The following is a 24,073-nucleotide window of genomic DNA, read 5'->3' as shown; positions in this document are numbered from 1 at the left end:
TCTCATGAGGAAAATCATACTCATTGCTATGAAATTCTTGGGTACATTTAAATGATCTGTAGGCAAAACAATAAAAATAAATATTACAAGGTATTTAATAAGCATCTAGATAATCACCTTTAAGATAGTATCTTTTAGAATGACCTACCTTGATTCTCCACTAGAGGCAAGTTTTATCACGATTACTTTTTGGTATTGACTGTTCCAGTTACCAGCACCAGGTGAAATACACCAGGACAGATGCTCAGATGGATTACATTGTGATAGATCTATCAACGTCATTAGTGCTAGACTAATTTATACCAGCTAAGGAACTGGCTTGCCATTTTTTGTATGTGAACATATAGAGAATTTCCTAAAAAAAAATTTTTTTTGCTGGGTTTGTGATAAGCAACATTTTGGAGATTTCTCACTAAACATTTGTTTTTCTCTGATGAAAGACAGTTTCTAAAGAGTGCTTAAGACTCATAAATCCTGATCTGAAGAACATACAAGAGATAACTTATCTGTAAGGAGCTCTGTACTGCTGGAAATGATGTTCTACTGTTCTTCTAATCACACCGTACCTTTCCTTTGTGGTGTGCCAAAATGTATATAGACTACTAGGGAGACATCCCCTGACCTCCACTTGGATGGTTGTGTGCCCAGTACTTAGTTGAACTACACCTTCCAGCAATCTTGAAGTTTTGAAATTCTGGGACCAAAAATTTCTGTTTTCATTTGCAATGGCAGCGGCTTGGTTCTTGTTCTACAAATATTGCTTTCCAAAATTATTTTGTCCTGTCCTGAGGACCATCAGACTCAAAGAAACATTTGCTTCCAGGACCCTCATTGTTTTAATCATAGTTCCCCACTGTTCTTTTTAAAGGGCTGCCAGATCTTTACTATTGACTGCCCTCTGGCACTCTTTTCTTTCTTTCTCTATCCTCAAAAAGGCTGCCTAGAACCCCTCTCCAGAATACAGAGATCTCTCCTACTCGTGCTATCATTTGTTTAAAGCCCTTTTTATCAACGTCTTGTGTCCTAAGGCTTCTGGCATAAATTATGTTTTTTAAAATTTAAACCAAATATTGACTATTAAATACTATTATTCATACAAAATATTTGCTGTGATGATGAAAAAACTAATGGCATCTTGCCCATTATAAGAAATTATTCTTGCCAGATGTACAGGTGGAAAACATTTTTCAAGGCTGAATTAAAGAAAAAGATGGGTGAAGGCTGATAGTTGGAAACAGTTTTTGACAGCCCACATTAATTGTTGTCCCTCTTACTAATAAGGACTGTGCTTTATTAATGCTCTAATATGTTTACCCTTTCTTGTATCTGATAGATTCAGCCGACAATGTGTTGTTGACAAGGATAAGAGGAATCAATGCAGATACTGTCGTTTAAAAAAGTGTTTTCGAGCAGGAATGAAAAAAGAAGGTAATAGATTGCTTTATTACTTGACGTACAAAGAGAAATAAACACTTAATCTAAATGAGTGTTAAAACTTAGTATAAAACTAAAAGAATATCACATTAGAATAACTCAGTGAATAGATAACTCTAGTGCCTTCACAAAGAGAGTGATTTTACTATTATATACTTCATTTAATTTTTTAAGTTAGTAAATTTTGAAGTTATAGTATTTTGTACCTCTAACAAATTAACAGAGTCAGAACGGAGTTTGCAGCTTAAATTTATTTTTGTAGTATGTGAATCCTAGATTCAAGTCCCAACACGTCAAACGTTGTGAAAATCTGAAATCAGACCTGAGTTTGGAATCCATAAATTCAGGAATGTTCAGATTTGGAGTTTTGGTTCTATTCGTTATAAAGATATGAAATTTGTGTCCAGGGTTTTGGTTGGTGACTGCCTCTAGTAATAATTTTCAATGTCAATCTGCTAACTCTTTAATTTAGTTAAAATGTTGGAGGTGCATAAATCAGAAAAAAGTGTGTGTGTGAAGTTCTCTGGTTTTGAGGTCTTTAAGGTGACAACACATTTTTGCAATTATTAAAGACACACTTTGCTTATTCAATGAGATAAAATTATATAAATTAAAAATTCATGATATCTGTTCACCTAAGATGCCAAATATGCTCTAACAGATGGCTAAACTATGAGAACATTTTTTTCAAAATAGACCTGTTTAAGTTTGTGAAATGTTAGTGAAATTCAAGCAATTTACTGATTGCAAAAAAATGTTGCTGCCCAGATTTTCACATTTCAAAGTTGGTTGCTTGTTATTGCTCATGCAAGTCAGGTGGTACTGATTATGTGCTCTGAGTCTACCCCATGTGGTCAAGGGGATTGACAGAAGCTCTTTGTGACTCACTTTCTCAGATGGGGTGGCTGCAGTTTCTGTGCTTTTACTGAGTCAGTCAGATAATAACATTCTGGAGGCAGCAGCAGCGAGTAATTCAGTGCTATTCTCCTCTGTAGTGGCAGTGTGGGATTGTCCCTTACAGACCATCCAGGAACTGATGGGGTACAGTTACCCTATGTGGCAGTTTCCAAGCTGGAGAGGTGAAAGGTCCTTGTATTAAAGTGAGGGTAGCCGACAACTGCAAGAAGACAACGCTAGCAAGAAAAAACATACTAGTTTGGAGTGCTATGGGAGAGTCTCAGATCCTGGTAGGGAAGGGATCATTGTGTAGGGACAGAAGAGTACATGGCTTGGTTGGGATCCCATGTATGTTCAAATAAAATAAAAATGGAGCCTTTTGTGGTTCCCACATTACTATACTTATGTTTATTGTGGTGAAACTGTTTTACAACCTGGTTTGGCATGTTTTTTTAATCCATCATAAGGCCAGTTTACAGCACGACTCTGTAACTTTACTGTAGTGAAGTGGGTTTACAGTGTGCTTCTGCAAGTACCTTATTAGTGTAAGAGTGGTTTATTGTGTGGTGTTATATGTTTTTGGCTTTGCTAATGGCAAAAAAATTTGTAGGAGAGAGGATTAAATGTATTTTCTTCTTGCAGTCACATGGCGAAATTCTGCTCTTATTTACAGTCATGAATCTAAAATAACTCCATTAAGTCTGTGGAGTTGCTTTGCATTTACATTGGTATAATGGTGCAGAACTTGGCCTCTAGCATTCAGACCATTAAAATCAGTAGTGCTTTGAATTCACTGTAGGATCCTTGTAAGAAAAATGTTGAATTATCTGTGTGGCCCTCAACATTTTGCAAAAGGCAGAATTTCAAAGACACTCAAACCTTATAAAATGAATAGATTAAAAAATTTGCATAACTTTTTTCACTGATTTTACACCATTTTTCCTATAAAACATATTGGTCCTGGTTCTCCACTACATCTGAGCTATGCTGATTCAGAGCTGTCCAGCCACAGCCAGGCGGTCGCCTAGGGCGCCAAGATCTGGGGGGGCGGCATTTTGCCGCCCTCGGCGGCAATTCAGTGGTGGGGGTCCTTCCACGCTCCAGGTCTTCTGCGGCAATTCTGTGGCGGGTCCTTCACTCGCTCCGGGACCCGCCGCCGAAGTGCCCCGAAGACCGGGAGCGTGGAAGGACCCCCGCCTAGAGCGCCAAAAACCCTGGCACCGCTCCTGGCCGCAGCATAAATCAGAACTGGAGGGATCTTATTCTAAATAACACTGTGTGTGCTGGTGGTATATGGTCCAACACATCATGGGAGGATTGAGCAGAGCAGAGATTTCCCTTACAGAGGGAATTTTCTGCTTGGAATCTCCAGTCTGCTTAAGGATGCTTTAGCCTAAGTAAGCAAAGAAGCTCTATTGGACTGGTGAATCCAGTCCATTGAATCCTGTACGTATGCAATACAAAGATATTTCCCTTTGATTCTGCAAGTGGCCCTGTCACCCAGTGACTGGCCCTTGTAAGAGGAGATGGGGCCAGTCATACTTGTGCTATAATTAATTTGCTGCTTCCCAGCCTGAGGGGGCAGAACTGGACAGCCAGGTGATACCTTAATGGACACCTGGGCCTTATAAAAGGACTGAGAGAGATCTGTCAGGGTGTTAGAACCACAGGGAGTGGGAAGGCTCTTGTGGAAGGCCCTGAGCCAGCGTCTGCAGGAGGCTGGGTACTGCAGGGGAACCAGCCTTGGGGGCTGGCAAGTGCTCTATAGTAGAGTGGGTAAAGATTCAAAGGTAGCTTAGAAAGGGGCTGAAAACAGGGCCCAAAGGGCAGGCTGAAGTGAAGCCCTAGAAGGCAGAGAAACCATTTTGGTTTGTTTAAGACTTTTTAGTTTGGACTTTTGCTACCATTGAAGGGTTATATTTATTTGTGACTTGGGTGGAGAGGTAAGCCACACCTCCAACCCAGACTTGTGGGGATGCGGAGGAGACCCATCTTGGGGAAGGAAACTGAGGCAGGGAGTACTGGCAGTGCTATGCTCAGCCAGCAGGTGGCATGCTAACATCTAATTTTAGTATTTGACCATCAGTGTCTTGCTTCTTCTGGTCCCATGTGATGTTGACATTATTTTAATTAATTTTGTATTTAGTACCCTACTTTTTGAAATACTAAGTGAATAGGCATTGTGTTCCTCCAATTTAAAAAAAAAATCCTATTTCTTGTTTCATCTCTACATGAACATTTAACACTTAATGTTTATCACTGCAAGACATTTCTTATTATGACTTGATATGAGGCCCATCAGTAAATGTCCTTGGCAAAAAAGCTAGTGTACCTCTGGAATAAAGTGTGTTCATTCATCATAGAAACTACAGGATATTGTGCAGTGTAGAGAAAGAATATTTTACTGAAGCCTTTCATGCTGCAACTGAACCAATGTAATGCAGATTTCCCCCCCAAAAATAACAAACACATGATTGAAAATAAAACTGCTACTCTTAAAAGATGATGAGATTCCTAGTGCTATAAAGAAGGATGTTGATCAGCACAATGCTTGTTCTCTCCTTGGCCTAACCTTGGATACAATTGAAATTTTGAGAAATCTGATTGATAGTTTTATTTATCCTCTTCTTTCCTGAATTAAAAAGTAAGCCTTGTTACTTAATAAGCCCTGTCTGTGCTCATTAAGGTTCCTTATCCAAAGCCTTTTATACACCTTTCCTAGGCCTCATGAGACACAACCCACCTGCTTGGAATATTTTTGCTTAGTTAATGTTCTATAAACTGGCAGGAATTGAACATCCCTAAGGAGGAGCCCAATATTACAGGCTCAAAATTACCTTACTAATGGATTAAGTTCATTATTCACTCTTGTTGCAGTGTTTCTCACAGGAAAGCATGAGCAGAGGTATCAGAATTTCTATGACTCAGACATTCTGTCAGTGATTGCTCTGTAAACCCTTGACCTAACTCAATAGGACTGGGATTTCTATATCATTAGGCTTCGTTAATTAAGGATGGAGAAGAGGCCAGCCAATCAAGTTACAGAGTATTGTTGAGTTGAGTATGCAAATCTACTGTAATAAAGCCAATCATAAAAATGCCGTGTCTAACAATAATTAGAAATGAATAATTTTTAGTGACAAACAATATTACATGAATAAGAAATGTACAAGATTTCTTGTCACTCTTTCTCATGACTCTCTCAGAGCTGAAACTTCAAGGTCATCTTTGGATGTCAGACCTTGTGATTCATATAGTTCTATAACAGCCCTCTGAAATTATGTTCAAACACACTGCCTACAAGCAAATAAATGACATGATTATTCTTTTCTAGCTGTGCAAAATGAACGGGACAGGATAAGCACAAGAAGGAGCACATTTGATGGCAGCAACATTCCCTCTATTAACACTTTGTCACAAGCTGAGGCTCTTTCTCGGCAGGTACAGTGATCCACCATGAAGTTATTTAACACCCTTTTAGATTTTTTTCATAGTTAAATATTTCCTATTTCTCATTATATAAGGCATAATTATTGAGACCAATGTTCTATCTGCTTCCAAAAATGCAATCCAGCTGCTTCTTCCTAATGTAAGAATCAATAATAAAGAACATACATCTATTTCTGATGGTGAAGCCAGTAAAGAAGGTCACTTAAGAAAATTCATCTTGTGTTAGTTACAATATGTCCCAGTTTTCTTCCTTAATATTGCTTTATGATCCCCTTACTTTCAAATTAAGTACTGTCTCAAGCAGTTAGTGGCATCTGTCTGGTCCTTGAGGCTGGATTTTCAATGGAGCTTAACAGAGATAAATGTCTGACATCCAATAAATGCCAATGGGTGCCTAACTCCCTTAGTTAGGCTCCTTTGAAAATCACAGCTTTAATGTTTGGATTTTATAAACCCTAATAAGGTTAACAAAAGGGATCCAAATGCTGAACCTATTCACATTGTGCTTTTGAACTCTGTCTGGTTTGAACTACATTTTCCTCTGGTTTCTTTTTTATCCAATTAATTGTTGAGTAGAACAGTATTCACTGGTTTCCTGTAATGCAAATACATCATAATAATTGATTTCACACTCCCTTACCTCTTAGTAACTTACTCGGAGGGCAACTGCTGCCATCTTTACTTCATGATTTCATGCTGACTGTTTTATACTGAATGATACATCCCCAAAAGTTTTGTAATCTTGTCCTTTGTCAGCAGCTTGCGTATGATGGAACTGTCTCTAAGAAATACCCATAAGCTGTAAAATTTGTTGGATCCTTCTTTGTTCCTTATTAAATGAAAGAATTAAATTAGCCACTTAATATTACTAGGCTGGTACAAATGGACTACTTGGTACTTTGGTACTACACCTGACTCTAGTAGTCAATGAAAAAGCCTCTTCAAAGGTATTTGCATTTCCCCTATTATTTTTTAGAATGTTAGATTTTAAGTAACTTTTAGCCAGGCCTGGTGATTTGTTGTTTTCTTATTGTACAAATTAATTCATATCTCAAACTCATGTTTACAAACAAATAAACTAATGTTTCACCTCGGGCTCATGCTCAGAAGCCATGGGGATGGACACCTTAAAAATACATAGGCAGACAAACAAGTAAACAAAGATAAATATTTAAGGATAATGCCTTCTCCTTCTTTGGTAGATGCTGAACTGAATAATTACATACAGGCCTCAAGCAACTATGTTAACAACCCCAAACTCAGGGAAAAGTTCTCACTTCATCTAACCCATACCTCATGGCTGTTCCTTTCTCCATAATGTTCTGAACAGAAGCCCTAAATCCAAATACCCTTCACTTTGGAAAGTTTGGGTCCAAATTTTGCAGCCTCATGCCCATCTCTATTTGTGACAGACTTCTAATTATATCAACCTAATTAATGGTTAACTTTCTGTTTGGGCTCTAACTTTTAGCTGTCATCCTAGGCATCTCAACTACCAGTATGTTAAGAGCTTGATGCAGAAGTTACTGGGTGAAATCTTCTGGCCTGTGTTGAGCAAGAGATCAGAGTAGGTGATCATAATGGTCTCTTCTGATCTTAAAATCTAAGAATAAGCTGTTTTCCTTAGTAATTCTTTGAACTTGTTTATAGTACATACACATATGTGTTTTTATAGTCCTTTAATCATTGACAAGTGGTACATACAGTTCATGAATAAAAGTGTTTTCTTAAATGGGCTCCTGCTAAATATCAATTTTTTATGCTTTTCTCCCACAAAACTGGGAGATGATTGTCTTCAGCATATATTCCCCATCTAGAATTTTCCCCTCTAAAGATTAAATATTGTATTTTGATTATTTGATATCTATATTTCCATAGCATCTAGAGGTCTCTAAGAGCATCAGCTCCACAATATGCTAAGCACATCTGAAGACACAGTCCTGCCCCAAAGAGCTAAAAAGTGACACACATAAGGTGTGAGAATAAAGTGCCAGATAGCCTCATGTGACCCTCAGTCAAACATGTGGCAAATTTAATATGGGCTTCAGCGAGAGATTTAAAGGAGAAGAGGGTAGGATAACAGGTTAGTTCAGGGAGAGTTTTCACATGTAAGAAGCAATGAGGAAGGCACAAAGATGTTTTAATCCCTTCTCCTTTTAACTTTAATGATTCCATTACTTATGCAGTAAATGGTTCCAGGAGGAGCAGAGAAGAGCATGTCTCCTTTGCCCCAATCCCATAAGAGCTCCTCTGCCCCAAATCTGCAGGGTTAAAGTTACACCATTGTTGAAGGTCCAGGTAGGAGTGAGACTGAGTAGCATTTGCCTTCCCTCAAACCATCAGGGATACAGTACCACAAGATAATGCTCACCCTGTCAGCATGATTTTCCCTACTTACCCCTCCATGCTGTATGCTAAAAGAGAAGGAGGTTGGGACAATGGACAATAGAGAGAGGAAAGGTCATGGTAGCATAGCCAGGAGCTGTGACACCTCTGGGAGTGCAAAGATTCATATATTTTAAGGCCATAAGGAACCATTGTGATCATCTGATCTGACCTCCAACATAACACAGGTCTTAGAACGTGACCCAGTAATTTTTGCAGCAAGCGCATAACTTTTCTTTGCGCTATAGCATATCATTTAGACAGACATCCAGTCTTGATTTAAAGACCTAGAGTGATGGAGAATGTACTATGTCCCTAAATAAATAATTTAGACTGTTAATTATCCTCACTTAAAAATTTGCAGTTTATTTCTAGTCTGATTTTCTAATCTAGCTTCAGCATCCAACCATTGGGTCTTGCTAATGCCTTTTTCTGCTAGATTAAAGAACCTTCTTCGCTGGAAGTTTCTTTCCCATTTACCCATTTGTAGAGCATTATCAAAACACTTCTTAAACTTCTCTGGGGCCTGGTCTACACTACGACTTTAATTCGGATTTATCAGCTTTAATTCGAATTAACCCTGCAACTGTCCACACAACGATGCTATTTATTTCGATGTAAAGGGCCCTTTAAATCGATTTCTGTACTCCACCCCGACGAGCGGAGTAGCGCCAAAATCGATTTTAACATTTCGAATTAGGGATAGTGTGGCCGCAATTCGATGGTATTGGCCTCCGGGAGCTATCCCACAGTGCATCATTGTGACCGCTCTGGACAGCAATCTAAACTCGGATGCACTGGCCAGGTAGACAGGAAAAGCCCCGCGAACATTTGAATTTCATTTCCTGTTTGCCCAGCGTGGAGAGCACAGGTGACCACAGATAGCTCATCAGCACAGGTAACCATGCAGGCTGATAATCGAAAAAGAGCACCAGCATGGACCGTGAGGGAGGTACTGGATCTGATCGCTGTATGGGGAGAGGATTCAGTGGTTGCAGAACTTCGTTCTAAAAGACGAAATGCAAAAACTTTTGAAAAAATCTCTAAGGGCATGATGGAGAGAGGCCACAATAGGGACTCTGAGCAGTGCCGCGTGAAAGTCAAGGAGCTCAGACAAGCCTATCAAAAAACAAAGGAGGCAAACGGTCGCTCCGGGTCAGAGCCGCGGACATGCCGCTTCTACGCCGAGCTGCATGCAATTCTAGGGGGGGCTGCCACCACTACCCCACCTGTGATCGTGGATTCTGGGTCGGGGATAGTCTCATCAGCGACGCCTGAGGATTCTGCCGATGGGGGAGAGGAGGAGGAGGAGGAGGAGGATGAGCTTGCAGAGAGCACACAGCACTCCGTTCTCCCCAACAGCCAGGATCTTTTTCTCACCCTGACTGAAGTACCCTCCCAAGCCTCCCAAGCCAGTACCCAAGACTCTGACCCCATGGAAGGGACCTCAGGTGAGTTTACCTTTTAAAATATAAAACTTGTTTTAAAAGCAAACGGTTTTTAATGATTATTTTGCCTGACTTCGCATTCGCGGTCAGTTCAGCTACTGGAAAAGTCTGTTAATGTGTCTGGGGATGGAGCGGAAATCTCCAGGGACATCTCCATGAAGCTCTCCTGGAGGTACTCCGAAAGCCTTGCCAGAAGGTTTCTGGGCAGTGCATCCTTATTCCCTCCTCCATGGTAGGACACTTGACCACGCCATGCTTGCAGCAAGTAATCTGGAATCATTGCCTGACAAAGCCTGGCAGCGTATGGTCCCGGTGTTTGCTGGCATTCAAGCAACATCCGTTCTTTATCTTGTTGTGTAATCCTCAGGAGAGTGATATCACTCCTGGTAACCTGGTTGAAATACAGGAACTTAATTAAGGGGACAGAGGTGGCCATTCCTACTGGGCTGTTTGCCTGTGGTGGAAAATAAATCCTTCCCTGCAGTTAGCCAAGCGCAGATGGGAAATTGGGCCTGAGTTTTTCGTGTTTGGCTAGCAGGGATCTTCCCTGTTACCAGCCACGCGGTGGGGGGAGGGGTACCATGATCATCCCAGAGAATTCATGGCGGGAGGGGGGCGGCGGCGGGGGGGGGTGGTTAGTTTGGTGCCTGCAGGGATCTTCCCTGATACCAGCCACGCGGTGGGGGGGAGGGGTACAGCGATCATCCCAGAGAATTCATGGCGAGAGGGGCGGGTGGTTAGTTTGTTTTCTGGTGCTGCTGAATGTTAACAGAAAAACCGCAGCACTCTACAGGCTATGCTTGGTATGTGGGAAAGGAGGGCGCAGAAGCTGTAAGACAATGGCTTACCATGGCCGCATGCAAGCCGAATTCTGTTGCCCAGACCTGTGATCTCTAGCAGCAAAGCCACAGGCACTCAGCATTAAGAGGCAAAATGCGACCTTGCACAGAAATCACATGTGCTATGTAATGTGAATAGTGTTGGTCACCGTGAAAGAGTATAAGCATTGTTCTGCAAAATGTAGCTTTTTAAACAATTCTCTCTTTTTTCCCCTCCCTACAGCAGCTGCAAATTCCTCAAGCCTCCCTCCTCCATCCCGAAGGTATCACAGATAAGGCGTCGTAAGAAGAGAACGCGAGACGAGATGTTTTCTGAAATTATGGAATCCAGCCGCAGTGACAGAGCTCATCTGAATGAGTGGAAGGAAACAGTTTCAAAGTATAGGAAAGAAGCCAGTGAACGTGAGGACAGGAGGGACCAACGTGAGGACAGGAGGGACCAACGTGAGGAGAGGAGGGACCAACGTGAGGAGAGGAGAGACGCTCGAGATGAGAGGTGGCGGCAGGAAGACCAGAGGAGGCAGGATGCAACGCTGGGGCTGCTGCGTGAGCAAACAGACATGCTCCGGCGTCTGGTGGAGCTTCAGGAACGGCTGCTGGAAAACAGACTGCCGCTTCAGCCCCTGTTCCACCCTCCACCCTCCCCATGTTCCGTATCCTCCTCACCCAGACGTGTAAGAACGCGGGGGGGGGAGGCTCCGTACACCTTCCCATTCCACCCCAGTAGACAGCCCAAGCAAAAGGCTGTCATTTTTTTAACCTTTTCTTTGTGGCTTTTTCCTTCCCAGCAATCCTCCTCCCAAATACCACCCGGGTTCCCTCCCTCTTTTTCTAATCTATTAATAAAGAATAAATGATTTTTAAATGATAGTGACTTTATTTGGTTTGAAAGAAAGCTGGGGGAAGGGGGAGGGTGGGTTCCTTACAGAAAATCAGTCAATAAAGGGGGCGGGTTTTCATGAAGGAGAAACAAACAGATATTTCACACTGTAGCCTGGCCAGTCATGAAACTGGTTTTTAAAGCTTCTCTGATGCACAGCGCTTCCTGGTGTGCTCTTCTAATCGCCCTGGTGTCTGGCTGCACGTAATCAGCAGCTAGGCGATTTGCCTCAGCCTCCCACCCCGCCATAAAGGTCTCCCCCTTACTTTCACAGAGATTGTGGAGCACACAGCAAGCAGAAATAACAATGGGGAGATTTCTTTGGCTGAGGTCAGAGCGAGTCAATAATGATCGCCAGCGACCTTTTAAATGGCCAAATGCACATTCTACCACCATTCTGCACTTGCTTAGCCTGTAGTTAAACAGCTCCTGACTCCTGTCCAGGCTGCCTGTGTACGGCTTCATAAGCCATGGCATTAAGGGGTAGGCTGGGTCCCCAAGAATAACTATTGGCATTTCAACATCCCCAACGGTTATTTTCTGGTCCGGAAAGTAAGTCCCTTGCTGCAGCCCTTTAAACAGAGTAGTGTTCCTGAAGACGCGAGCGTCATGAACCCTTCCCGCCCAGCCCGCGTTGATGTTGGTGAAACGTCCCTTGTGATCCACAAGTGCTTGCAGCACCATTGAAAAGTACCCCTTGCGGTTTATGTACTCAGTGGCTTGGTGCTCCGGTGCCAAGATAGGGATATGGGTTCCGTCTATCGCCCCACCACAGTTAGGGAATCCCATTGCAGCAAAACCATCCACTATAGCCTGCACATTTCCCAGAGTCACTAACTTTCGTAGCAGCACCTGAGTGATTGCTTTGGCTACTTGCATCACAGCAGCCCCCACAGTAGATTTGCCCACTCCAAATTGATTCCCGACTGACCGGTAGCTGTCTGGCGTTGCAAGCTTCCACAGGGCTATCGCCACGCGCTTCTCAACTGTGAGGGCTGCTCTCATCTTGGTATTCTGTCGTTTCAGGGCAGGGGACAGCAAGTCACAAAGTTCCATGAAAGTGCCCTTATGCATGCGAAAGTTCCGCAGCCACTGGGAATCGTCCCAGACCTGCAACACTATGCGGTCCCACCAGTCTGTGCTTGTTTCCCTTGCCCAGAATCGGCGTTCCATGGATAGAATCTGCCCCATTAACAACATGATCTCCAGAGCACCGGGGCCCGTGGTTTCACAGAATTCTGTATCCGTGTCCGTGTCCATGTCCATGTCAATGTCCTCATCATGCTTGTCGCTGCACTGCCGCCGCCGCTGCCTCCTCGCCTCGTTTTTCTGGTCCTGGCTGAGCATAAACTCCACGAGAACGCGCGAGGTGTTTACAATATTCATGACTGCTGTCTTGAGCTCAGCGGGCTCCATGCTTGCCGTGGTATGGAGTCTGCAGTGTTCACCCACCCAGGAAAAAAGGCGCGAAAATGGTTGTCTGCCGTCCGTTGCTTTCATGCAGGGAGGGAGGGAGGGAGGAGGTGAGGCTGTACCCAGAACCACCTGCGACGATGTTTTTTGTCCCATCAGGCACTGGGATCTTAACCCACAATCCCAATGGGCGCGGGAGACTGCGGGAACTATGGGATAGCTATGGGATAGCTACCCACAGTGCAACGGTGCAGAAATCGACGCTAGCCCCGGTACTTGGACGCACACCACCGAATTAATGTGCTTAGTGTGGCCGCATTCATTTCGACTTTATACAACCTGTTTTTCAAATCCGAATTATATAAATTCGGATTAATCCCGTAGTGTAGACATACCCTTGGAAATAGATTGAGCTTCTTAAATCTCTCACTATAAAGCATGTTTTACAGACTTTGCAACCTACTTGTGGTTCTTTTCTGAACCTTTTCCAATTTTTCAACATTCTTTTTGAAGTTAGGACATCAGAACTAGATTCAGTATTCCAGCATTGGTCTCACTAAGGCCATATGCAGAGGTTACCTTCCTACTCCTAATTGATATTCCCCAGATGATGCATACAAGAATTGTATTCACCCTCTGGGCTACAGCATTGGACTGGGAGCTGATATTATGTTGGTTATCTATAGGCTTGACGGAATTCATTTTAAAAAATGTAATAGAAGATGGATGTTTATTTTTCAGCATTCTTTCCTTTTTTATTGATTTACAGTTGCTGGAAATTTTGGAGGAGTCAGATAATGGATGCCATAGGTCTAAGTGAGATATTTTTCCTAGTTTCAGCCCTACTTTTGTCTTCAGCCATCTTGCCTGTATTGCTTAATAGCAAGTTTAGTATTGTTCCTTTCCTTAGAAAGTCATTAAGGATTTCATGATTTGGCTCAGCGATCATACAAAAGCTTTCCAGCACCAAGCCCAGAAAGATTCCTCTCTCTGTGTTTTACAGAACACTGTGCACTGCAGGTGGTCTTATATACACTCCTATTAGTACATTTTCTGAAACATCCTCAGTTTCTATCCATACTGGTTCTCATCGTTACAAATCTTTCTGCTTTAGGCATTTAAAAAGCGTATTTCATCTTCTAGAGTTAATGATACTTATCTTTTCACTGAAAATACATATTTCCCTTTTATCTTTGTGTGCCTAGAACTTTATTACATTCCCTTCCCAGCCCTTTCTTTCTAAAGTGAGGTAAATGTCATCCATTTTAAAGGCAAAAAAACAAAAAAAATTAAAAATGTTACAAATAATAGTCATCTCTTGGAATGAGAAGATCTTGTAAAAATATAACAATAAGCATCCCACTATCATGGTAAAGTACACCATACAAGTAACAATGAGGGACAAAAATGATCATTTACATGCATATTGGTTGTCCTTATATTGTCAGGGACTTTGGCAATAATGTGCATGCTGGCTTCCGTGTGTTTTGCTTAAATATACTTCTAGCCAGTGGAAACAGTAACAAATATGGAATACTAACATGGTGTATTTTTTGTTTTGTTTTTTGTTTTTGCTTAACATGGCTAGATCCCTGTCTCGAGTCCTGGTGCTAGTACTGACATAAATGTAAAGAAAATTGCCTGTATTAGCGATGTCTGTGAATCTATGAAGCAACAGCTGTTGGTCCTTGTAGAGTGGGCTAAATATATTCCAGCCTTCTGTGAACTACCATTGGACGATCAGGTACAAAGCAAATGAACTGGAGAATAATGATTATTCTCCTCCTGTTACAGTCATGTAGAAATATTGTGTAACAATTCATTGTCTGCCCTGTATGCTAGAGCTCTGCTTTGAAGCAGATCTTGAGACATGACACAAAGAGATAGTAGAGGTTGAAGGGTGCTTCATGTGTTGGAAAAAAGGGTGCAGATCCACAAACTGAAAATTTCAGAAACAATATTTTTCAACTGTTGGAACCTGAAACTTTAAAGTCGTGCCAAAATTAATAATAGTTTAAAAAAACCATCCAATCTTTCAGAACAGTTGGTTCATGTTCAGCTGCAACTGTTTGTGAAGACTGAGGTGGCTTGTTATTTAATTTGAACCAGTTTCCTTATCCTTGCAAGAAATATAAGTATTACAGTCTTGAGAAGAAGTCAAACCTATATTGATGCCAAACCATAGAAAATAATTTGCTGTTGAATATAATATAATAAAATATCCAAAATTGTATTTATAATGTGCTTATGTAAATTTTATTCTAAATTGACATGTAAACGGTGCTTGAGTTCTCTTTAGGGACAAAATATCATCTTGGTGCCATGTCAGATATCTGTTAGCTTTGAGTAGATGTCTAAAGTGAATTCAAACCCCAGGTCTTCATGTTGTAAAATAGACATTACCGGGGCATATGTAGGAATTTAAATTTGACCACTTTTGGAGGGGCATATTAAACACACACATTATACAGATTAATATCAACACATGCATTTATATCATATGCCTAGATATAAACAGCAGTATGCTCACCATTTCAACAAAAATTGGTGCGCCTTGGAGCCATCTGCATAAATGTATCAACAAGTACTTGGCTGCAATGGGGTCACAGAAATCCTCCAGCCCTGGGGCTGAGGCGGGGAGAGGGAGCTTCTCCAGCCCCAGGGCCAGAGGAGCACTCTCTTGCTGCCACAGCTCTGAGGCCAGAGGAGCTGTCAGCTCCCACTGTGGCCCCAGGGCTGGAGAAGCTTGCTCTCTCCTCTGCACCCCCAGGGCTTTCTCCCCGCCATGGCTCCAGGACTGGAGGAGCTGTCAGCTCCTGCCTCGGCCCCAGGGCCAGAGGAGCTCACTCTCCTGGTCCCAGCCCTGGGGCCAGAGGAGTTCTGTGCCCCCGCTGATTATCAGTGCTTGCCCCCCCTTGTGCATGTCCCTGGACATTACTGTCATCAAGCAGCTGGTTGGGAGGTTAACTGCTAAGAATGCCCTGATTTTCGTCTTTTAAACTGTAGCTCTACTCTGAAAGTGACCCTATAAAAATGTCATTGTGGAATTCCTCTTTACTGTCTCCTCAGTGTCAAACATTCTCTGTTTGTAGTAAAAAGACATGAGGGGGTTCTCTCAGCACTGCAAACCCAGCCTTGTATCTGAGAGTGAAGCTGGGGACATTCCTCCTCCTGCATCTTTCCAGTAGTAAAGCTGCTGCATGCCCTTTCAGATTATTGCTTCAGTGACACCTGTGCTTACACTGGGTTTGCACAAATGTACCAAACAATTCTGTTGATGATATAGAAGGAAGAATGGAATCAAATCAGTCTTTAGTTGTGTTGGCACTCTAGGGGCCACAGATGTAAGAAGCAATAAAACTTGCTTTCATCACTTAAGCTGATATGATGGAACAGGAAAAAGAACAGACCTGCTGACTAAGAACATACCAACTTTACGCTTTTCAGAGTATAAGTGCACTTTAGAGGGTCACTAGCCAATAATTGTATGCTGAAAATTTGACCTACAGTACTTAGAATATAAAGTGAGAAATATTGCTCAAACTCCAAGGAAAACCTGATACTTTGTTACTGAGAAGTTAAAACTAATAGTTACTACTTTTGTATGATAACCTTTTGCTAATTGGCAACTAGCATTTACTTATCAAATAAACTTCCTTGTTTTGTACACTTTCTTCCTGACCTCAAAGTCAACCTGGTTTACGAACAACAAGGTAAACAAAAAAATGTGTTAGCTCTGTTAAGGCTGAGATTCTGAAAGCTTTCTAATTTGGTTGTTCAGTTCCCTTAGCTGGCTTTGAAAATCCCAGCATAAAAATCACAAGAGAAAAATTCATGTTTGCACAATGGAAACAAACAACCCCCCCCCAAGAAAATAGATTTAATTGCCAAGCTTCTAAGAGGGCATTATAAACAATGGAATGTAAATAAAAATGTAAAATGATAAACTAGTGAATAAATTGTTTAACTGCTTTCCTGGTATGCATCAGGTTTCTTCTTTATTGACTATCATAAAGATATCTTGTTCTATATATTTTGCAAGGATATCATTGTCTGTATTTCATAGTGAAACTGGCCTGTTTGACAGCAAAATGGAGTACTTCTCTGTTATTTTATTTTCAGTTTTGAGCATGGTGTTTTTTCTTTTATTTCAGTTATTAGAAGAGAGGTATTTTTAGCAAAATTGGTTGAATTACCTAGTAATGCACTGTCTTCTGAAAGCTGATAGGTGGGCTTGGTAAGGCACTAGGAAAATTGTTCTAAGCTCCCCCCCCCCCCCTAAAAAAATAAAAACAACCATGTTCAGAAGGCTGGCTTTGAGGGGGAAAGAGCCATCTCAAATATCTTTGTGTTTTACTGGATCAGGCTGAACAAAATACTGGATATTGCAAAATTCATGATGATAAGTTATGATAGCCTTCCTGCCACTGGTTCCTTCCATGTTGACTTAAAATCCAAGAACAAGCTTTATGTAAAAGGAAGTGGAAACTATGAAGTGCACATAAATGTATACAATGATAAACTATTTGCAAAATCATATTGTGTTCAAAATTCAGTTTGTACGTATTGCTAAGTGATAACAGTGACAAAGTTACACAGTTTAACTCAACTACATTGAAATAGTAAGGTGTTGATATAAAATGAACCAGGTACCTTAAAAATTACTTGTAGTAGTCTGAGTGGTATAATTGCAAGCAACAGCACTCTGATGCCTGCTGCAGCTGATTCATCTTGCCCACTACAGATAATCACATATTTATGTAGATGTTATAATCCATGTTGTTATTTTATGGGGGTTCCTCTTTTTAAGGTTGCCCTGCTAAGAGCGCATGCTGGGGAACACCTCTTGCTTGGAGCAGCAAAACGGTCCATGGTGTATAAGGACATCTTACTTTTAGGTAAACATTTATTTTGTTTTAATTAATAATTACCATGTTATAGTTCACTAACAACCATATAATCAGCATCCTGATAAACAGTGTCCTCATTTAACTGAGACAATTGCCACAGCAGAATGAGTGCAATGCACTCTGCTGACTTTAAACACTGCACTGATGGCATACCTAAACACTGTACTTATGGTATGCCTACTATATTGTCACATGCCAGTTTCAGCAAAAGCAGATGTACAGTCCCTTGCAACTTAAAATGGCTGCAGTTCTACTGATACCATAAATCTAAATCCACATACGAAGTCCTTGCCAAACGGATATACATACTTTGGTACCCTGTGTGGCAACATTGACCCATGTCACAACCCACCAGCAGGCTCCATCTGTGCCAGTACTTTGGCCTTCTTTCAAGGAACTGTCTAGGTGTCCCTGGACAGAAGCACCTAATGCAAGCCAGGGGTATAAAGTGTGTAAGGTATAGGGGCACTCCATCAGCCTTTCTTTATAAACATTATGTGCAGGGGACTTTCCACTGCCTGCTATGCCCACTCTTGGGGTCTGGCTATTTGTGGCCCAATATGACTCATTCTGAGTATTATTGAACCAACCCTAGCATCCAGAGAATGGAGAGCACTTGCTCTAGAGATGCTACTCACATTAGAGGCTCCTTCCTGTTCCTGATCCAATTTTTTTCCTGAGTGCAGTTTTACTGAAATAAACTGCCTAGTTAAGTGTAAAACTGACTCATCGTACCCATTAAATTACTAAAGATATAAATATTTGCTGTATTCTTGGGACACTTAGGTAATGAGCAGAACTGGTGTAAATGAAAATGGTGGTTAGCATGACGAAGGTAAGTATATGCCACAGAAAGGACCAATTTACTAGCTATTCCAATTTACTAGTACCCCAGCTACTCTAGTGCTCTGAGAAAGAATTCTGTTTAGCTGATAATTCATTGACCTAGTGGGAAATTATTATCAGCTTTTGTTCTTGACAAAACTTTTGCCCTTATATGTTATTCTCACAGGTCATTTTAGTATACAGATAACTTTTGGCCAGAAGTTAAAGTAAGGTGGATTGCCGGTGTGGGCTGGTTTTCTGTCTCTGGTCCATGACTGGAATTCCCAGGATTTACGGTAGTAGATATATATAATAAAGTACATACGATTATGCTACCATAAATAGTAGCAGCCTGTTAGGAAGTTACATGTTGTTCCTCTCGTTCTCTTAGAAAGGTTTAGAATTCTAAACCAAATAAATTAGAAGTGGGAACTTATATTTTTTACAGTGAATTTAAATAATTATGAGGACCACGTTTTCAAAGTGGCCTCTTTCTAGCCTCTAAAATAGAACACTGAATTTTCCTAAGATTAAGTACCTGTGTCAAAATGGACTTGTGAGCCAAAACTATATAGTTAGATGGCTAATTGGATAACTCCCCAGTTTGTGCACACAAATAGGCCTCGAACCTGCAGACACACTAATCATAACTACGCATATGGGAATACTTATATGCCTAAGTACCTACAGGATCAGGACTTTGTTTTGCACATATGCTTTCCTTGTAAAGAAACTTAGTTTTGCAGGAGGGAATGTTACTGTATGAGAAATTCAAAAAAATCTGACTTGCAACATTAAAAATGGTTTGGTTCACCTAGGTCTGTAAATTTAAACCTTTGTGTAACATCAGTCCATATTCTGGTATTTTTTTCTCCTCAAGGTAACGATTACATCATCCATCGTAACAGTTCTGAAGTCGAGATCAGCCGAGTGGCAAACCGGATTCTAGATGAACTAGTCCGGCCATTCCAGGAAATTCAAATAGATGACAATGAGTATGCTTGCTTGAAAGCAATTGTGTTTTTTGATCCAGGTACATTTTTCAAAAAGTCTTGCAGATTTACTGTATGAATACACTGAAATTCACCTTTGGTGATGTAACATTCATTAACAGTCAACATATTTGCACAAAGAATTTTTCACTAAAAGAATATGCTTTGACTTGAAGTATTTTTTCATTTTTTCAAGATGCAAAGGGATTGAGTGACCCATTAAAGATTAAGAACATGCGGTTCCAAGTCCAAATCAGTTTAGAGGATTACATTAATGACCGTCAGTATGACTCCAGGGGGAGGTTTGGAGAACTTCTGCTTCTATTGCCTACCCTTCAGAGCATCACTTGGCAAATGATTGAGCAAATACAGTTGGTCAAACTGTTTGGAATGGTTAAAATTGACAGTTTGCTTCAGGAAATGTTACTAGGGGGTAAGTGTGTCATTCTTTTTCTGTGATATTCCACCTTATCAACTTGATAAGCACTTTGGAAAAAGTATCCTCCTCCCCACCTCACCAGGCTGCTCAGACGTACTCCAGGGGACTGGATCAGTGCCAATTTGGAGGGAGCGTTAAAGTCATGATAACATGGCTAACTGTCCTGTCCCCCCACCTCCAATGTGTACTGTATGTTCCTCAGCCATAGCTGAGTTCCTGGACATACAACTCCCCGAAGAGAGAGACCGGGGAATCCTTATGAACATTGTAAGGATTAAATCCATTGTTAATGCAACCCAAGCAGTGAAAACAAATGTCATACTTATTATGGTTGAAGTCTTGTTAAATTGTTTAATAAATATGCAAAAGGCAATTATTCAAATTGCCAATCAAAATATTTGCTCTAAGGGGATGTAATTATTGCTGTGTAAATCGCTAGTAGCAACATGTTCATTCGAATTGATATGTGCTCTTGTAATTTTTGCAGGTACGTCTAATGATGCCAGTCATCTTCATCATCCAGTACATCCTCATTTAGCTCAGGATCCATTAACTGGCCAAACTATTCTCATAAGTTCAATGTCTGCTCCTGTACATACAGAACAGATCTGTAAGCAATTGCACATTATCTTTCTATCATAACATCTGACTGTTATGTTTAGTTAACTGCCAAATCCATTAAAATGGTGACCTGTCAAAGCTAGTGTATACTTCTTTCATCATCATTTCTGAGATTTAAATAGTAATGAAATTAAAAAAAAAGCACACAGAAACAACCTCCTAAGCAATACATTCTGGTTTGAGTTTAATTTAAAACACATGACACTGTTTTCATATTACCATTGGTTACAAATGTGGATTTTTAAAAGTGAACAATACACGGGGCTTCTGATATTTAAAAATGAATATTTACCTTTAGTGGCTAATGCAGATACTTTTTTAGGGTACAGTAGTATGTATGTCATAAATATGTATTTAGATTGGTCAAGAACATAATAATACATAGTTTCCTTTTAATTCTTTTTCAGCAACTCCAGAAACTCCATTACCTTCCCCTCCACAAGGCTCTGGACAAGAATACAAAATGTCTACAAACCAGGCTACAGTCATAACGCAGCAATCAATTTTAAAACAAAAACCATTGTGATAATTTTTTTTATTTTTTGTTTTCTTTTCTTTTCTTTTACATGCACTATATAAATTGTTAGGACACCTGGATGGTGGAAACCTCAGGATAGCAAATTAGGCCACCCCTTGACCCAAGCAAGTACAGGGGGCTGTTCTTATAATTCTTCTGTTTCAAAACTCAGAAAGCAAGGTATACTATTATGAATGATGAATTTGCTGTATACTTGGGGATACTGGTAGTTTTACAGCATATGTATATTTTGGTAATGCCTTTGGATCATTGAATTGAACGGGTTCATTTTTATTTCCCATTTGTAGTTGTCATCTTAATATTGTTTATTTTAGATCTGTAAGTAATTTCTTCATTGAAATGTCACTTGGAACTAATTGTGCTTGTTTAGCTACGAATGGTAGAACTTAAGACATGGATTAACACAAGCCAAGAGTTCATAAATAATAAAAGAGCAGGTTGTTAAATAAAACAGACTTATTACATTTAGAGTGAAAATACATAATAGATAGGAGGGTCTGTTCATTAAAATAAATCCTAATGTGGGGATACCAGGATCTTGAAGTCTGACTATACCACAAGAGTTAAATGTGTTGAATGATAGCTGTCATGTTTACCTATCAGTTTATGTGAATATGGTAAAATGAGAGAACCCGCAACGTGCAGCTGTGTGCTAAAAATGAAACATGGGTATAGGGAATGACTTTGATCATGCACACACACTGTGTTTGCTCACAGTTGGAATTTGTTATGATGATCTATTTACTGACTCAGAGAGAGGTTTGCATGCTATGCTGTCATTCATGAATTATTGACATCACAAGAAAATTGCTACTTCGCACAGTCTGGTTGTTCATAAGAGAAATGATGTTTCCTTTAATGGAGACTTTCTCCCCAAAAGCTGTTAAAAAGTGCCAAATAATGTCGTCTGTTGGGTTATTTTAATGAAATAACACCTTGGAGTCAGAGATTCAGCAAAGAGATGTGACCTGGCCCAAATATCTTGGTTTATTATAACATCATAAGTTCATACAATCATCATGAAGCAGCTAACTCCCTGACTCCTAAAGTGGTATACACTCAGGTATAAGAAATTTTGTCCTTTTTTGCAAACATAAAGCCACAAAACCATGTAAAAGAATTAGAAAAAGTTTGAGTGCTGACTTGTAAACTCGGAATGCTTTAATGAGAATTCATGTAACACCAAGCAGTATGTGTGTTCCTTTAGGGTATTCTGCAATAGTTGTATTTGTAGTTAAATCTGCATAAAATAGCTCTTATTGTTCGTCTTTTGCTTTTTAAAAAGTGTTTTCTTTTTTATTGGTTATTTTGTATTTTTTATGAATAAGCATATATTGCATTTCTCTGTGGAGCAATAACGTTTCCTTTCTCGTATCCTTTATGATATGTATGATTCATTTTTTGATGGCCTTGATTGTACTCTCTTCGATGCCTAGGGAAGGTTTGCAATTAATTTCAATGGAAGCAGGGTTGTGTCCCTTGTACGCAAATGGGATCATAGATGCTGACTGCGTGGGTGCTCCGGGGCTGGAGCACCCAGAGAAAAAAAAATAGTGGGTGCTCAGCACCAACCAACAGTCCCACAGATCAACTCCTCCCCCTTCCTTCAGTGCCTTCTGCCCACCGGTGGACCCTGAGGATCAGCTCCTCCCCTTTTCCCCCCAGTGCCTCCTGCCTGCCAGTGATCAACTGTTCAGCAGCATGCAGGAGGAGAAGGAGTGGGGGTAGGAGGAGGTGGGGTGCAATGCAATATATGCTTGAGGGAAGGGGTAGAGTGGGGGCAGGACCTGGGGCGGAGTGGCACTCCCGGGGAAATCACAGTCGGTACCTCTGTATGGAACTGAGTCGTTTTTGAAACTATAATGTAGCTTTTAGATGCTGATAGGTGCTGAACACATGCAACTCCCATTTAAGTGACCATACCTATTCCTACTCCCACTGAAGTCCATGGCAAAGCTCCATTGAGATCAGTGGGAACAGGTTCATGCCTACTGACTTGAATGTGCCAAATATTTCATGATTGAGGTCTCACCCTGTTTGGGTTCATTCTGTAATTTTCCCAGGTACACTTTGGGAATGCCTCTATAACTGACGCAGAGCACAGCTTATTGTGTTTGTCTAAAATACAGTGTAAGAACCAGAGAATGTACAATAGAATGTTTTCACAAACTGCCAGAATGTACTGGATAAAAACATATACTGTAGTATTTTATCTTACTAAAGGATGTTATCTATTTTATACAGTACATTGCATTTTTTCAAATAAGGAAAACACTACTGTAATTTATTGGGATATGATGATTTATTTTATAAATGTAACATTATTTTTGTAAACTTAATTATGCAAAAATCAAAAATGATTAGCTTTGTTAAACCTTAAATTATATTAAAATGAAATCTCCTATATGTCTGAACTGTGATGTCTTGTTTGTATATTGAGCATTCAGGATAAAAATGGTTGCTCGAAATAACCATCAATCATCATAATTATCAATGCTCAATAAACAGATATATAAACTATGTGTATGTCAAACCTGCCCTGTGGTAACTTTTTGACAATTTACATAATTGCATGAAAACACTGATGTCATTTTATATTGTTTATCATATAAATAACTATAAAAAAGTTACAAATCTGCATCTTCACTATATTAAAATCACATGGGAAATATATGATAGCAACACATTACTTGCCACTGCTGTAGCATTGCTTTAGTACTATATAGCAATAGTTTTCAGTTTTTGATCCTGACCCAGAAAACCATTCAAGCACATGCTTAGCTCAATCCCTATTGAGGAAAGCACTTAAACCCATGCTTAACTTTAAGACTGTGCTTAATATTAAGCATGTAAGTGACTACAGTTCTTGGATAGGGATAGTTTCCTGAATAATGGCCTTTGTAATCTGTAGATTTCAAATTATTTAAACAGTTTAATTTAGTAGAAACTTGGTAATACTTGAATGTTTAGAAGTAGATTTTTTCTTTTTTTTTTTTCCCCCT

At 40.3% G+C, this 24,073-nt stretch overlaps 2 protein-coding genes across 5 annotated transcripts in view; both read left to right on the top strand.

Moving 5' to 3' along the window:
- The window catches only part of HNF4G (hepatocyte nuclear factor 4 gamma), a 78,430-nt gene extending 54,839 nt beyond the window's left edge, over positions 1-23,591 (top strand). For all 4 annotated transcript variants that reach the window (XM_054019612.1, XM_054019614.1, XM_054019611.1 and 1 more), the window contains exons 3-10: positions 1,334-1,428; positions 5,666-5,772; positions 14,335-14,490; positions 17,557-17,644; positions 19,362-19,514; positions 19,670-19,906; positions 20,400-20,522; positions 20,941-23,591. In XM_054019612.1, the coding sequence (XP_053875587.1) occupies positions 1,334-1,428; positions 5,666-5,772; positions 14,335-14,490; positions 17,557-17,644; positions 19,362-19,514; positions 19,670-19,906; positions 20,400-20,522; positions 20,941-21,059 (1,078 nt within the window). In that variant the 3' untranslated portion in view covers positions 21,060-23,591. The remainder of the gene's footprint in view (positions 1-1,333; positions 1,429-5,665; positions 5,773-14,334; positions 14,491-17,556; positions 17,645-19,361; positions 19,515-19,669; positions 19,907-20,399; positions 20,523-20,940) is intronic.
- LOC128832324 (myb/SANT-like DNA-binding domain-containing protein 2) lies at positions 8,656-11,251 on the top strand. The gene is made up of 2 exons (XM_054019615.1): positions 8,656-9,617; positions 10,677-11,251. Exons 1-2 carry the CDS (start codon positions 9,071-9,073, stop codon positions 10,727-10,729), a joined length of 600 nt encoding a protein of 199 aa, XP_053875590.1. The 5' UTR covers positions 8,656-9,070; the 3' UTR covers positions 10,730-11,251.
- Positions 23,592-24,073: the final 482 nt, after the last annotated feature.

This window comes from Malaclemys terrapin, chromosome 2 (genome assembly GCF_027887155.1).
Source record: "Malaclemys terrapin pileata isolate rMalTer1 chromosome 2, rMalTer1.hap1, whole genome shotgun sequence".
In the NCBI taxonomy this organism is placed as follows: Eukaryota; Metazoa; Chordata; order Testudines; family Emydidae; genus Malaclemys; species Malaclemys terrapin.
This window is presented reverse-complemented; position numbering and strand designations above follow the sequence as displayed.

Bases quoted from the DNA above. Each gene is read 5' to 3' on its own strand.
- LOC128832324 (XM_054019615.1), top strand. From the start codon at position 9,071: ATGCAGGCTGATAATCGAAAAAGAGCACCAGCATGGACCGTGAGGGAG. The intron at 9,618-10,676 runs GTGAGTTTACCT...CCCTCCCTACAG, and splicing joins CCCCATGGAAGGGACCTCAG to CAGCTGCAAATTCCTCAAGC.